This window comes from Olea europaea, chromosome 2 (assembly GCF_002742605.1).
Source record: "Olea europaea var. sylvestris chromosome 2, O_europaea_v1, whole genome shotgun sequence".
Taxonomy (NCBI): Eukaryota; Viridiplantae; Streptophyta; class Magnoliopsida; order Lamiales; family Oleaceae; genus Olea; species Olea europaea.
In genome coordinates, this window is record NC_036238.1 from 22561947 (window position 1) to 22580326 (window position 18380).

The 18380-nt window shown below is 28.3% G+C and overlaps 1 protein-coding gene across 1 annotated transcript in view; it reads right to left on the reverse strand.

Annotated features, from left to right (window-relative positions):
* Nucleotides 1–221: 221 nt before the first annotated feature.
* The window catches only part of LOC111373863 (ethylene-responsive transcription factor ERF017-like), a 24416-nt gene continuing 6257 nt past the window's right edge, over nt 222–18380 (reverse strand). Inside the window, exon 2 of the mRNA XM_022996449.1 lies at nt 222–406. Coding sequence (XP_022852217.1) covers nt 222–406 — 185 coding nt within the window. The remainder of the gene's footprint in view (nt 407–18380) is intronic.

The following is an 18380-nucleotide window of genomic DNA, read 5'->3' on the forward strand; positions in this document are numbered from 1 at the left end:
TGCCAAAGAAATCTTGTCATTGGACTTAAAGTACCTCTCTTTCAACCTCTTCCTCTCAATCAATTAATCGAAATCATCACCCTCCGGGAATAGACTGCATCTTAACCTCGTCACAAGAGCTACTCTTGTAGATTGAATCTCATCAGGTGGCCTTGCACATTAAACCAAAACTCGTTCACCTTTTCAGTGCGGAAGCTTCTGAACACTAGCTGTAGGATTAGCTAGGCGGAGAATTGAATGTCTGGAACCTCAGCCAGATACCCGAGGGGGGAGTTGCGAAAGTCCTCGCGTTGTCGCTCGTCAAAATGGTCCATCACGGTCTTAACGTACTTCAGGTTGCTTTGTTGAAAAATGTGGGCCCGCAACCGTGCATCTTCCAGAATCATGAATTCAAACTCCATATGCCCTGCAAAGTGCATTGACAAAACCCAGGGGATTAGATTATAAACATAAACAATGTTGTATAATATCTAACGGTATAATGAAGCGACATCATGCATGGAAATAGTAAACTGTCGAAAAGTACAGAGATCAAACGTCAGTATCGACAAACTGTCTGTGCAGATCTATCGATATCGACGGTTGATGTCCAAACAGGGATGATAGGGTAACTGTCGAGAAAAACAGAAGGTCGAGTATCAAGGTCGACAGTTCACTAAGAGTTGGAATGCATGCTAAGGGGTGCAAGTTCAACATATCATGTACTGCCACATAGAAGTATGTTTGAGAAGTAAAACCCTCTGGATGTGTGAAGGCACACAGACACACATGCATGCTAGAAACTGGAAAGATAGGCAATCGTATTTATGCATATGTCATCATATAGGTTGTAACGTAAGTGACATGTAAAAACACACCATATGTCTAACCCACTTGAAAATTAAAGAAACTGTTAGAATCCTCACCTGGTATGTACAAATGGGAGGCTTGGAATAGAATGGATATTGGACGTGTCCGGACGATGATCAGACCATCGAAATTAGAAACACACATCAATAATTGTTCCCCTAAACATTATTCGCATGCAAGAGGGTTGAGAAAAGTTAGCAACACTATGATGATCACTACTAACATAGAAGTAGAAGATACGGAAAAAATCAAAACAACCGACGAATTTGTAGCCATTCAAGTTAGCGTACTTATTCCCAGAAATAGGAAACAAATTCAAATAAGTGACCATAAATGGAGACCCAATATAAGACAGTGAAGGACATGTGTGTAAGTCATTTCAACGAAACAATGTTAGCGGTCACAGTATGTAGGACACAGTATCATACACCTCAGTAATAAGGGGAATACTTAAAACAATCAATGACTCCATTTTATACAGCTTCTTTAGCTCAACAATACTTAAGACAATCAATGAAATGAAATAAAATAACTATTAATTCATCATAAGCATCCCATCAAATTAAGCAACCGAATCCTACCATGAGATAGTCTATATTCAACGAAACGAAATCATAGAAAACCAAATCCTCTTCATAACGTACAATAGAAAATCGACTTTTGCAGTCGCAGGAATTGGCTGCACCAAAAATTTTCACGTATGTACGTCGTCCACCATTGAAATTCCGTGGAAATAAAATTTCACAAGAGGGATATAAAATTACACAAGCACAAAATGTTTCGACATTCATGTCTTCTGTTTAATACAAACAAAAGCCCAGCAACAAGATGTTTCGAATTTGTGAGTTCTACCTTGTTTGAAGTTGGAAATAGATTTTGCAATGACTTTTTTTTTTTATTAATCCTGCTCCACCTCCTTTGCCGAATGCATCCCATAATATCAAAACACAGAATTCATTACAGGAATATATACATACAAACTCCAAAATGAAACTTAAATGTGTGTGTGTGTGTATATATATTATTGTGTTAAACATTAGTTACATCAAATTTAAGTAAATGTTGCTAAATATTTTGAGGTAACAACAGTGAAAGAATGATGTATTCAAAACCATAAATTATGTTCCAGTCAAAGGAGAACTTTTTCAAGTAAAGTATGTGAAGAGACAAAAATTTATAACTTATATTCATTGCAGAATTCTAATTTCCATTTGAATAAAATTTATTTATTTTGACTCTAGTAATGATCATACAGCACAAAGAGAAATGGATGAACTTTTGTACATTAAACTTCTTGCATCGTTGAATAAATGACAAAAGCAAAAAGTAGTTTAATTTACTTGTTCAGGGAAATTGCAAGTCTGACGAGAAGGTAATGGCTAGTAGCTCTATTTGGAACCTGCGATTATGATAAACTAAAACCTGACCAATCTACCTCAACGAAGGAATATTTTAACTTATGACTATTATAGCGAAAGAGTTGTAAACGGTATCATCTAGTTCAAAATTGGCATCAATGCAATACAACAAAAATGAAAGATGTTCATACATGCAATAAAATAAACATCAAGGATTAGTGAATCACGAGCGAGCATCTTTTCAAGAGTCAAAAAGGATTATGCAAAAGTAACCAAGTCTAGAGCTTAATCTCTATGACAATTCTTCTTTTATATTGCAATACTATATACATATGTTAGAACAAGGAACAGGCAACTCAAAATATGATGATCAAAACAATCACATTCACATGTCAGTACATTGCAGGAATGCACTGTCTACCAACCAATAAGGTTCCATATTATAAAGTAAAAAGGTTGAAATTATCACAACCCTGCCAAACAAAGACTCATCCACATGTAGAAAGTATATATTATAAAGACACCACAGGGTCTTTAGGTTTGGAGGAACAAAATATCGAAAATGATATGTGTATTTTTTTCTAAAGAGGCCATATGTGCTAATTATGCAGCTTCACATTCCTCGGACTCTATATAAAAAAATATCGCACATCTCGCACATTCTCAAGCCTTTCAATTTACTATATATTTTTGTACGTTTCTAGCTAATGAATAAGAAAATTTGAAAACTCCAAAACAAAATGCACAAAAAATAGAAAAATATAAACTACCTATAAATATACAATCCGAACAGAGCCACTGAGAAAGTCAAACACAAAAGAAAGAAATAAAAATCGTCGGTCTTCAAATTGATTGCGCAATCTAAAAAAAAAATACGAAAAATCATTATGAACATCCATTGATATTAGTTACAAAAAATATATCAACTTGAGAACCACCCAAATCTATATCTACCAACATAGGTTACAAAAACCCACATCAATTAACAAATAATAATATGAACACCATATTTGGCTTTAGATTACATTTATGTATATGAAGAAAAAAACATTTGAAGGAGTATTAGCCACAAAATCCCACGTCATGATGCATACAAATCTAGAACTACACTACTAAAGAAACCTATTATTAAAAATAACACTGTATTTTATGCTTGGACAAACACAACCCAATATCTTTTAGGGTATTTACATGTCAGAGTCATACATAAAGAAACCCACAAATTACATCTATATTTACAATGCTCATACATAAACCTGTTCAAAGGAATCAATGTTCAGTGTTTGTTAAACAAACCTTAATCGATTCGTTGAATGCCTCATTGCAAGAAAAAATATGTATATAGAGCACTACATAAATTAAAATAATAAAGACACAATGTTTAGTTAAAACATACAGAACATTAGAATCTAAAATTTAAAAATAAAAAATAAAAATCTGCAAACATCACCATTTATCTTTAAAATTGTAACTTTCGAAGAAACCAATTATAAAGTTGACATACCCGTGTTTAGCACTCCTAAATTGTATTGCTAATGTTATGTTCTGCTGTTAGAGTTTCACACAACTCGGGAAAAAAGTAATAAATTAGAACCCAAGACACAAGAAAAACATGAAATGAACATAATTTAAGTACATAAAATAAATAAATGATGGAGTACACCTATGGTTGAAAATCAAAAAGTTCCACACTTAAAAGCACACACTTCAATACAAAAGCACATACTTCAACCAAACTCATGTAACCCATCTAATTAACAAAATAGCATATTGAATCCATCATAAACAACACAACAAATCCTAGTTTATAAGTTCGGAAACCATTTTTCACCTTAGTCTTCATCTCATAAAAACAAAGAAAAAAGTGGAAAATCTAAAACTAAACACCAAAAGATTGAAAATAAATAAATAAATAGAAATCGTAGATTGAACAACAAATTTCGTATTCAACACCATGTATGAGAAAATCGAAAAACATATATATAACATCACAAATCCTAACCACCCCTTGAACATAACTTTATGTATCTTGAGTTCGGCTTCTACAAAGATCGAACAAAAAAATGGGAAAAAAAAAAAGAAAAGAAAAAAAGAGTATCATCAAAAGAACAGACCTTAAGCATTTTATGTTTGATTTTGTGAAAGAAAGAAAAAAATTAACTAAAATCATAGACTAAATAAAAAATCCCATATTGACGACAATAGTTGAAGGAATAAAAAAATATATACACAACACTCTAAACCCTAATGACCACTTCAACATGACTTTGCGTTACTTTTTCACATTGCACAACAAATACAAAAAAGAGGTCCATATCTCCATTTTATTTTCATACAACATCCGTGTCTTAAAAAATTCTTTAACTTATGGATACAAAAAGTTTAAAATATATGGAAAATCATATTGCTTATAAAGACAAAAAGAAAATTAAAATACCTGCTGCCGGACTCTATTTCTCCTCAAATTCCCCCATAATTTTTTGACAACTACTCTTCATAACTCCAATTTTGAACTGCTTCTCAGTACCCTTTGGGAAATTAGTTAGGGCTCGTTATAAACTGAAAATCAAATAAGAAAATTTGATCATAAGTATAGAAAAAAGAATGGAAAAAAATATTCAAAAACTATTTGGACATATATGTGAATCTGGGATGCCATATTTACATGCTTGGATGTAGATTAAACTCAAACAATGTGCATCCCAAAAAAATAATAATTATTGCAAAAAACAAACATGCATAAATTAGTTTTCTTTCTAGCGGTAGGTTTAGTTCCGAACGCTTCTGGCTCCATTAATATACAGTTATAGGATGATTTTCAACTCCATATGTAAACACCCAATTCACGTTTAGAAGACACGCATCCATGACTGTATTGAAAAAAAAAAAGTCAAATACAAGAATAATAGTCCATCTTTTCGTTAAATGAAATTGGAAACAATAATTTGAAACTTAATAAAACTAAAATATATTAAAAGTCAACAAAACCCCCAAAACTAAGAAGACACACATAAATCGAAAATACCCATTCACAAACAAGAACACATCATGAAAAAGAACAAAAATAACTCAACAACAAGAAGAGAGATAGCAACCGAGACTAAGCCTGTTCAAAACAAACAAAATACAAATCTTGCGAAGGAAGGAAAAAAAAAAGCTAGAATAGATCATAGTTTCGTTACAGAAGAGTGAAAAAAAATTATTTGAAAGCAAATAAAACCAAAATAAATTATAAATCAATAGAACACCGAATAATAAAAAACACACATAAACCGAAAACACCTCTTCACAAACAAGAAGAACATATCACAAAAATGAACGAGAATAACTCAACAAGAAGAAGAAATATCGCAATCGAGATTGAGACCATTGATAACATACAAAGCATAGATCTTACCGTATAAATTGTTGATTGCTTTCGTAGAAACGTAGATCATGTTAACGTCGTTCAGAATACACCATCAGTCCAACGAAGACATTCGAACAAGAAAACAAAAATAGATTTATGCACTAGAATAAGAAAAGGATTGTGCTGAAGAGAATTGCATAAATTCTCGACTCGAAAGACAGATTTATGAGTTGTGAGTGAGAAGAAGAAGAATGAAAAGTAAAAACCTAAAAGGAAGACACAAGATCGCGAGAAGAATGAAAGTGGGGGGGGGGGGGGAGGGTAAATGGAAGAGGAAGAGAAAAGTTTCTGTGCGCCTTACAAAAAAGCCCCCACTGCTACGAACAGTACCAAAAAAAAATTTTGGTACAATTTTTGCCGTTGGTCAAATCTCATTTAATTAAGACATATAGGGTATTTCAAATTATCTAGAGGGGGCAAATATGTCAAAAATTGACATTCTTGCAATGCCTAAAAAAAGTGACATTTTTGTAAATGCAAAGTCAAAAATTGACTATTTTGATAATTTTCACTTTATATATTCAGAAGGATCAGTGATTGGACTTTAGCGAGAGCTTCACCTTAGCTCCTCTATTTGGCGTAGCTTGAAATTTTGATAAAAATTTAAAGGGGTGTTTGATTCCCATTTTTTCTAAAATATTTTTTTTTTTCTATTTTCTTTTCAATCACAGATTCTACATTGAAATAATATTACACGCAAATAAAAAAATTTCTTTTTTTTTTAGCAACACATTCTCCAATAATCTACTATTTCAAAATACATTCTTCAAAAAGAATGTGGCTTAATTAATTTTAATTACATATTTTATAGGATTCACAGTTTTTATCGTGTTAGCATGTTTACCACAGTATACTTGCGGAGGACAGGAGGTGAAGGAGGATTATTAGATGATAGTGTAGGGGGAGAGTCCATAGGCGTAGAGGTGGATGGTATGGTATGGTCAAGTGAGCGTGTCGCGGGTAGACATGATGCAGGATCTGGAAATGGTGAGGAGTCAAGAGAGATGGTATACATAACGATGTCAGGGAGTGGTCTCGTAAAAACAAAAACTGATGGGTTTAAAATTTTCAGATCTCGTCGAATGCACTTGCTTACGAGGAAAAAAATGTTTCATGGAACAAAACATCTCTAGATATAAAAATATTTTTTGTTTGTAAGTCCACGACTCTATATCCTTTAAGTCCAAAGGGGTATCCTAAGAAAATGCATTTGCACCCTCTAGGGTCAATTTTCTTTTTTTCCCATGGACTAAGGTGGATGCGAAGCAAAGATACCCAAAAATCCTAAGATATAAATAAATTGGTTTGGTGTGAAATAAAATCTCAAAGGGTGTTTTATTTTGTAAAAGATGTGTGGGAATTCTATTTATTAAATTAAATAAGTGGGTATAAGTATGAATTCATTCCAATAAAATAAAGAAAAACCAGGTTGAAATCTTAAGGCCTGAGCCACATTTAGCAAATGCACTTGAGTAAGACAATATTATAAAGAGTAGGACAATATTCAATGTGAAATCCACCTTTAGTTACAGACTTACTTCCAAATATTTTGAACTTTTAAAAATTTAAAATTATTGTTATTTTAAATGAGTAAGACGGTATTATATTGAATTACACAAATATATGAGTAGGACGATATTAATTGTGCAATAGATCGTAATTCAGACAGAACCCTTCACAAAGTATGTACTTTCTTTGTTACATCAGATTAATAGTCTTAATTATTTCAAAAACTAACTAGAAAGCCATAATTCAAATACGTTTCATAGAGTTTGTTCTTACATTATGATATATGATATAAATGTATACAATTTCAGAACCAACAAGAAAAATTCATAAACGTAACTAAAAGAATAATTAGAGATTACACGTGCGACGCATGTGCAATGCACTAGTATGTGATTAACAAGAATTTGTTTAAGATAAAGTTGGATAACTTATTTTATTTATACCTTTAAGAGTTGGAACAACACTCGGACCCATTGGGCCCACCTTAGACAGAGACAAGTCTTCTTAGTCAAATAATTTTTACACGGTCTGGTTAAAATCAACCCGGCAAATCTACAAAAACACAAATAAAGATAGGATGATATCACTGGAATATAATGCATGATATAAGAAATTTTTTTATCATTGAATCTCTTAAATAGGTACTGAATAATCCTTCTTGATTTTCTTTTCTTTCCTGTCTTTCGATGGTCGACTTTTGATCTTTACTTCAAAACATCGAGTTCATCTCATTTTCTTGCCGATTTCATCAATATGACTTAAATTTAAGGATTTGTCCTAAAATTACGAAAATGAACCTAAACTCTAAACACTCGGAACAATAACGAAAGTTTTGGACATAGACAAGTGTATAAATTAAACTTATCATGGTAGTATATATACCAACATGTTTTACTTCTTGATGTATGACAAAAAATTATACAATTACACAACCAAACATAACTCCTAAATGATAACAAAGCAACGCACGAATGAGATATAAGTATTGTGACGTTCTTTTAATAATTTTAGAGTTTAACTCTATTAATAAGTGAGCTAAATATTTTTTATTTTTTAAATTCGATCAAACATGCAATATGTATAAGACAAACAAACAACTTTAACGATTTGTTCTATCCTAAAAATACTAGGCCCTGTTTGATTGCACAAATTTTCCATAAAAGTAGGAAGTTGAATTCCATTTTCCACCTTTTTGCATGTTTGATTGCCAAATTTTTCTTGGCAATTGGTCACGTGACCTCTTTTTTTCCACCTTTTTGAGGAATTGGTTTTCCCGTGGATTTGGATGTTTTTGGTTTTTCAGGGCTCTATTTTATTATTATTTTTATTATTTTTTTTTTTTCAATTGAAACAAATTCTATCAATTTAATTGACAATTTTTATAAAAAACAAAGTCAAACGAACATCAAAAGATCCAAAATTTTAATATTTTTTAAGTGAAAAATTATACTAATAAAATACATTTAATTGACAATTCTCAATAAAAAAGGTTTTAAACAATTCAATTCCTTGAAATTCGTTTTCTTTCCACATAAATTTCATTCTTACAATCAAACGGACCCTAACAAAGCCTTGAACGGTTGGCACTATACATGTAATTGTCGAAACCATGTCGTCAGATTTAATAATTGAGTTGTTGGATGGGAAATACATGGAAATGACCTAAACAAAGAGGCAATTTTTTCAAAATGACCTTTAACCAATTTATCAAATTAAAATACCTAAAATACCCCTCCTTTTGAATATTGCATAACAAGTCACTATAATATAGAAATCTTACATTTTAATCCTTAAAATTAAATATTACTTGAATTTTGATAGATTTATTGTTTACAGATTTATTTGATTTTTGTTCGCCTAAAGTAGCACCTCCCTAATTGGTGTCAGAGCCATAGAGATCGTGGAAATTAAAATAAGAAAAATAAATAATTATTGGCATTTAGAAGAAGAAAGAGGAAGTTATATATTTTTAAAAACTATTCATAATAAATTAAAAATAATGACATTAACAATAATTAAAGAACTACCCAAAGAAATAAAAGAACAAATATTAGAAAAATTAACAATAGGATCAATAAAGGATAAATATATATATGAAAAATTTGTTAAAGTATATAAAGATGAAGAAAGTAATTTATATTATAAAGAAAATTATGAGTGCAAGTAATAATACAAATTTGAAATTGAATAGATTACTTATAAAAAATGGAAAAAAATACAAGATATAATGTTAATACCCGAAGAAAGAAGAATATCAAATAAAAGACAATTAAAAAAATTAAAATGTGAAAGATTATGACTTGAGAGTAAATATTTTAATTTAATAAAAGAAGAATTAGTAAATAAAGATATAACTAATAGAAGATTTGGAATAATAATAGATAAAAAAGAAGATAAAAGATGCAAATTAGCTTATATGTTAGAAAGATGATTCGAAAGATTCAATATGTCAATAAGTGAATATATAGAAGAATTAAAGTCATTAATAAAAATGGTAATAAATGATGTACAAGATTTAAGAAATGAAGTAAATGAAACAAGAAACAATATAAATATATTAAAAATTGAAATTAGAGAAGTAAAAGAAAATAATAAAAATAAAGAAAAGAAAATAGATAAAAAAATTTATAGAAGAAAAAATGACCCGAATAGAAAATAAACATATTGAAAAAGAAAATATAGTATTAGAAACAGAAAGTATAGATAATGAATTTGGAAAGAATATATTATCTAAAATATTGGAAGAAGAAGAATCTAGAGAAAAAAATGTTAGGAAAATTAAGAAAATAAAGATGAATAAGGAATTAGATTTACTTATAGAAAATTTTGACCAATTAAGTTTAAGTGATATAAGTGAATACCAAATTTTAATGAATACTAGAGGAGAACATAATCCAATAGGAACCTCTAAATAAGAATTGTAAGAATCAGATGAAAGTTGTGCACCTATATATAACGAACCATATAGACAATTTTATGATAAAGTAAGAGATAGACAACCACTCAAAGGAAATAAATATAGAGACATGTTTGAGTTAAATGATAATTATGATAAACCTATTAATCATGGAGAAACAAAATTATATTTAAATTGTAAAATAGATATTAAAAAACCTTATTAATTTGGGCAGATTCAATGATATTATTCTTTTTATATAACAAAGATGACACATGGAAAAGTATTGAAAGAAGAATAGATTTCTTAATAATATAATTTGAAGAAGATGTTAGAAATTGGTGGGAATGAATAAATAATTGTACAAAAACATTAATAAAAAGAAATGTACAAATAGAAATAATAAAATCAGATAGACAAGGTATAGAGAAGTTAGTAAAATATATTTCAGATGAATTTTTAAGAGAAAATTGGATAAGAAATGTTGAAGGAGAAGCAATAAGAGAAAAAGATAATGCTAGAATTAAATTAATAAATTTAACAATATGTGATATGTGTAAAATTAAAGAATATATTTGTGAATTCAGAAATTATTATTATACTCAATTTTATAATAATGAAAATCAAGAAGTATATCAAGATATGTATTATAATAAGTTATCAGGTTCATGAGAAATATATTTTAAAATAGAATTTGAAAAATATGTCAGAGATAATATTGTAATACCTAGAACTTTAGGTTTAAGAATAAAATTTTTATTTGAAAAACTTGCATATATATGTCAACAAAGACAATTATTGAAAAAATCAGAAAAATTAACTAGAATATATTGTGAAGTTATGGAAAACCCTATACAATAGGAATGTAATCCTGAAAGAAAAGTTAATAAAAGAAAATAAAAAAAATAAAAGTTTAAAAAATTTAGAAATTTTAATAAAAAATATATAAAACATAGAAGAATATATTATAAAAGAAAAATTACCTCATATGGTCAACAGAAAAATAAAAGTTATAAGTAAAATAAAAGTCAATGTAAATGCTGAAATTGTGGGGGAATATGTCATATAAGCCATGATTGTGATAAAAAGAAAGTTAAAATTTTGCAAAAAGAATACTTAGAAATAAAAGATAAATTGAGTGAAATATCAAATATTGAAGAATATTATAATCGAGAAGTATATATAAGTAAAACAGATGAATCTGAATCTGAATAAGGAAATAGAGGAAATAAAAAATAATAATATAAATATACAAAAATATGAAGGAATAGAAGGTTATCGATTAAAAGTTACATTTGATAATAATAAATTTAAGAAAATGCGAAAATTATCTTTAGATTTAAAAATAGAAAAATGAGAAGTCTTAAATAGAATTTGGAAAAGATAAAGGATAGCAATAAATGAATATCACAAAATAGAAAAAATCATAGATCTAAGAACAACATATGGAAAACATAAATTAAATCTTTTAACAAAAAATATGGTTGGAGAATTCACGACAACATCTTCTACTTTTTATAACATTTAATCATAGCATTCTTTTTTTAAATGCTATTAGTTAAATAAATGTTATACTTTATTGAACTGCTTATAATTAACTCGTCCGTCCAATATTTCACACACACCCCCACCTCCCATCGTTTTAACCCTTTCTTTTCCTTTATCTCTCTCTGCTGTAGCATGAAATCCATTGCCTCTCGTAGATAAAACTCTCTAATTTCATCAGATTTTGGGCATTTTTCTAAATGCTTGCTCAAAGTTTAGCATATTTGAGTCCTACAAGTCATCTTCAAGGTTTGCCCAATTTATTACTGTTCCTGTGATTGTCATTTCCTTCGTCCTTGGCAAAAAATAAAAATAAAAATAAAAATAATTAAAAAATCCTAATTGTGGGAATTAGGTTTTCATTCACCGTGAAGATTGCAAGAAGAGTTAACAGATTGCTCACCTCTTGCTAACGGATTGCAGAAGGGTTTTGAATCTTTTCTGTAAGCCGTCGATTTCTTATTGTGCAGTGATTTAATTGTGAAATAGGAATTTTGGATTGTTTGTATAAATATATTTTTTTTTTTAAAAAGGAAGAAAATTTCTTTTATTGCTCAGTTGTTCTCACTTCTCCAATTGGGTTTAATTTCTTTATAAATTTTGCATTTGTGTGTAGCGTACATTTAGTTTCTGATTTTGAGTCCAACCTTTATTTTTCCCCCAACTTTCTAGGAGTTTTCACTTAAAAGTGTGTAGCATGCATTCCTTGATTTTCCTCTTCGTGATGTGGGTTAGCATCCAATCTCAATCATTTAACTCAATTTCTTTAATGTATTGCACGAGTGTGCAATTTAGGTTCTGTTAATATTTGAGAGAATGGTTATTGGTGTGGGATTCGATTGCAATCCAATGATTTTTCACAGCAGATGAAAAAGGAATATTGATTATGGTGAGTCAAACTTCTGGGAAAAAAACTTTTCCATCTTTTTGATTATGTATAACTTGATATAAATCTATAAGCAGAAATAAGCATTCTTATGTATGTATGCTCCAAATCATCTAACATCCTTGGTTGATCATTTGTATGTAACAAGTTTATTTAAGTTATTATCATGTCCTTTACTTAATCTCTAACAACATGCACAGAACGTGAAGCTCATTCCATTATGTAGTAGATTATGTCTTCTATTGGTACATATCATACTTTCCCGTTTTGTTCATATTAAGGATGATCAAGTAGCTTATCCGAAGAATCTTATATTATGTATTTTTGAGTTTTGTATCTATGGTGCTATGCAATTTTTGTTACCCCCTCAACAATCTTGTGTTTTCATTCACGATTCAAGAAAGAAGGGTACCAGTCTCACGTATTAAGCAGCTTGTCTGCATAAGAAAATATTGAAATTAATTGGTCCTATTTGGTTTTTGTCATCTTCAAGAATTTCTTTAAGATTCCTTGATGAGAGAAAATGGTAAATTTGAGTTCAAGATATAGTTCACAGGTGCTTTGCCTGCTTCTCTTCTTCAGTTTCACAGGTTGCAAACTGAATGAAAAATCGTTAATCAGAACCAGAGAGTGTGATATTGAACTTAAACAAAATTCATTGGTCGATGCTTATGAAGTGTTTGATTATGTAGTAAAGCAAGTGCTTGACTGATGTTACTACATACACGACATTGAGAGAGCACTTAAGTGGTTGAGTGAAGCTAGAGAGCAATGGGATCTTGCATACACAAAAACATTTGTTCATTCAAGTTTTCTGGTTATCTGTGACGAGTTATGAATGATTTCCAAGCTCTTGCATTGCAAAAGATGTTTTGACGGATGCCTTCTCCAAACTTGTTGCAAGAGTTCAAGAAATTTCATGTTGAATAACTTGAATGAGATGATTCTAATTTAATTTTGTTTATTGTCTTTTCAAGCATATATTGCAATTAGTATTTGATATAAAGACAAAACATAATTAGATTTCTCTATTGAATAGCCACACTTGTGTATTTCTGCAAGACAATATTGATGAATGTTTTGGAATTTATTATTGGTCTCATTATTGTTGTTCGTGTTTTTAGTATTGAATATTTACATTTGATAATTAAGGAATTAGAAATGCTATGTAATATGTATACATTACATTCAAAAAATGTTATTAAAAATAATAAATCATATTCAAAAAATGCTATAAATATTAAAAATTATGATGAAAAAGAATGTTATAGAAGACATAACATGACGATTAAAAAATGCTATTAAAGCTAAAATTATGCCAAAAAAAAAAATGCTATCAAATAAAAAAAGATTACACGAAAAGAATGCTATAAATATTAAAATCATGACAATAATAAAACGCCATGTAAAAGTTTTTATAACACTTTATAATAGCATTTATAAAACGTTATAATAGAGGTATGACTTTTAATAACATCACCTACAATAGCATTTGGGAAAATGCTATAAAACATGATAGATAGCATTTTTCGAAAGCTATAAAAGACTTGATATGTTGTAGTGATTATTAACAAAGATCAATAAAAAAAAACAAAGTGAAAAAATCCAATATGTTTATTTAGCAGGAATACAAATAATGTTTAAATCATTATTTAGAAAAGTGATAGATTCACCCTTAACTGTAACCTTATATACTAGAAGAATAATAAATTTAAAAGATAATCATTTGAGAACAATAGAATGAAATCTGGCATATCAAAAAATAATGTTTGCATGCTACTCAAAATATTGTGGTTCATTAAAAGATAGAAATTTCAATGAAATTTTAGGACTATACTTTAAGCTACATAGAGACGATATTATGCAACCAGGTTATCAAATTATGACTATAGAGTATAGAGTTTTATACACATTTACCAATTCTAATTATGGAAATATTTATTCAAATAAACCATTTATTGAAATATATAAAGAATGTAAGGATATTAGCAAAATAATCGAACCAAATAAACAAATAAGTTTAATTCCAGAAGACTATGAATTAAGCATAACAAAAAATAAATATGAAATAACAGAATTAAATGAAAGAGAATGTTCTAATAATATAAAATTTAAAGATGAAAAATTAATTAAAAAATCAAAAAGTCTTAGGATATATAATAAAAATAAGTTAGAATAATTAATAATATAAAAGAAGTAAAACTATATAGGAATGTTGGAAATATGAAAAGAGAAAGAGAACATATAAATTGACCAAATATATTAATAGACACAGGAGTTATTGAATGTCATATAGCTTTAATAAAAAATAAAGGTTTAATAACTCATAAAACTGAACCATACAAGTATGTAGATTTTGATGGACGGTACATATTACAGATTTGGAAATCAATGTACTAATAAAAATAGGAGGAACAAATCTTTTAGTATTTTTGTTATATAAATAAAAGTATGTACATAAACCCTCATATACTTTTAGGAATGAGTTTTCTAAATAGATTAGAAGATTATAGTATAAAAAGAGAAGAATTATATATAGTTCATAATGGACAAACTATATTGTGTAAAAAGAACTAAATGAATAATCAGATAAGTTTTTCATTAGCTATATGTATACAAGTTATTATTGTAGAAATAAACATAACAATTTGTGCTTTAATAGATACAAGAAGTAATATAACAATATTTAAATTTTTTTTGATAAAGTCATGGAATAGTAATAGTAATATAAAAATAATTGGAGTCCAGGAGAAAACACTTAAATAATTAATAGTGTTGATAAAGTAAATATAATTCTTGGAAGTATACAAGTTACAGTAAATAAAATATATAAATATGATAAATTAGAATGTGATATATTATTAGAAAATGATTTTATACAACAATTTTAATATTATAAACAAAATAATTATATGATAATGATACAAAAACCTTGTAAACTCTTATTAAAAATTTCAAAAAAATTTAAACCTTATAGAGTTCAGCCAGCTCAACATGGTGATAAATGAGAGAAAAATCGATTATATATAATGAAATAAAAAATAAAAGAATATTGTATACAAAAAGTTCTAAAAATTGGAATAGAAATGAGTATAGAAAAAATTATTGAACAATTAGAAAAAGTTTATGAAAAAATTCATTATTATTTTGGAAACCACATCATCCTAAAACCAAAATAGAATTAACATAAAATGTTATAATAAAAGTTAGACCAATCATGTATACTATAGAAGATACACAAGAATTTAAAAATCAGATAAAAGAATTATTAGAACGAAAACTTATTAGACATAGTAATGAACCTTATAGTAGTCCAGCTTTTATGGTTATGAAACATTCAGAACATGTTAGAGGAAAAATTAGAATGATTATATATTATAAATAATTAAATAAATATACTAAATTTGATGGATATTTTTTACCTAATAAAAAAGTTTTAATAAACCTTGCAATATTCTAAATTTGATTGTAAATCAAGATTTTGGCAAGTAAAAATGGAAGAAAATAGTATACAATATACTGCATTTAGTACACCCTAAGGAAAATATGAATGGTTATTAATACCATTTAGATTAAAAATGCACCACAAATATATCAAAGAAAAATGGGTAATATATTTAAAAAGTTTAATGAATTTCTAATTGTTTATATAGATGACATACTAATATGTTATATAGTAAAGAATAATATAGCAATCATTTAATTCAATTCATAAATGAATGTAAAAAATAATAAATTGTACTTTCTAAAAAGAAATCTATAATAGAAAAACAAGAGATAGATTTTATTGGATTATCAATAGATAAAAGAAAAATAAAACTGCAAACTCATATATCTAAGAAAATAGAAAGTTTTCCAAATAATTTAGAATCTAAAGAACAATTACAAAAATTTTTGGGATGATTAAATTATGCAGAAGGATTTATTAAAAAATTTTCTGAGAAAATACATAAAATACAAATTTTATTTAGAAAAACAAATACTAAAGGATGGAATGAAAAACATACAAAAATAGTTAAATCATTAAAAGAAGAATGTAAAAATTTACTAAAATTAAGATTACCAGATGAAAAAAATAATTTGATTGTTAACACTGATGCCTTAGATAAATACTGGGCAACAATATTAAAAAAAGATTTAAATGAGATTTGTAACTTTCAATCAAGCAGAAATAAATTATACTACTCATGAGAAAGAATTCCTAACAATTATTATAGGAGTAAAAAAGTTCTCATTATTCTCATTATCCAAAAAATTTACTGCTGAGACTGATAATTCTCAAGTTACAAGATTAGTCATGAATAAACTACCATCAGAACCTCAATACAGAAAGCTCCATAGATGACAAGCTTAATTAGCATTTTATAATTTTGATATAGTTCATATTAAAGGAGTTAATAATTTTCTTTCAGGTTTTCTCAGCAGAAACATAGAATTTGCTAATGGATAAAGCCACGGTCATGGAACTGTACCAATCCATCCTACATATACAAAAAAAGAATAGATTTTCTTAAAAAAGAATCTGAAGACATAAATACTAGAGTAACACAGATTTCAGAGATGTTCAACTCAAATATAAAAATATTGTTGAATATCACTACTGAGCATCATAAAGAGGCCATAGAACTCAAAAATCAAGTTGATACTATTGCAGTACAACTAAAAGAAATACTATTTGAGACAGATATACCAAAGAGTTCAGAAATGAGTTTTCCAAATCAATACCAAACATGGACAGCTGGAAGTAGCAGTAGACCCAGACGTGACACCATACTAATTGATAAAAAAGGAGATTCCATTTCATACATGGAGATAAACGAGATTCCAAAACTATCAGCATCATAGACTAGGATGATACAATCCCTTTTGATCCAAAAGAAGAAGAGTATGCTAAAATAGTCATAATTGCTTAAGAAATAATATAAGTGATTTATATTTTATCTCTCCGAGAAATAATGTTTATCCCAAAATAACAGTCATGAAAGGAGGAGACCCTTCGTTTATAAAGATTATGGCAGACTATGGATTTATGGATTTAATATATCCAGAAAAAAATTTGATTGAAATCTCAAAATTTGATGATATATTCATAAAAGAAGTATCCAAATTTGCCAAAGGACGAAGAATATATTTGAAATTTTATTCAATAAGTCTTGAATATGATGATGTTGTTTACTATCCAATTGAACATATAATATTAATTGGGTATGTGTTCGCAAAATTATTTTCTTTCGATTTAAAACCCACCGCAAGTGTACGGTTCGCTAACAAGTAGTAAAGTGGACTATGAGTCCAAGTATCGTTCCCACGAGGATTAAATTAGCTCTAATTAAACTAATGTGACCTTAACCGAATCTAATTGAATGAAAATTTGGTTTAAATATGAAAACCCTAATTTTGGGAGAAATCCCCAATTCGAAACCCTAATTGCAAAATTGGAAACCCTAATTTCAAAATTTCACTAATCTAATGAAATAAATACGCAACTGAAATGTAAATACGCAATTTTTGAATTATTGTATTGAAATGAATTGAAATGAAATCATTAAGAACTTGAATCCCCAATTGATTATTAAAAACCCTAATATTTCACAAATTCAACGAATTGATGAACAAAATGCCAATTCAATGTTCCTAAATTATCCAACACACTCTCTCGATATATATTGATTCTACTCTTACACACCACCAGCCTATATTTCTATGGATGATGCAATGTATAGGAATGCATGACTTTTTATGAACATTTTCATGAATTGCATAAAGCATAGAGGTAAGTTTCCATCCCCTATCGAACCCTATGTCGATTTATATTCTATCGAATTTATTCCCCTTCTTTCGAATGCAAAGAATAAATCATCTACAATCACATAATAATTGGCCAAATAATTATGGAAACATTCAAATCATATAAATCAAACATTTGTC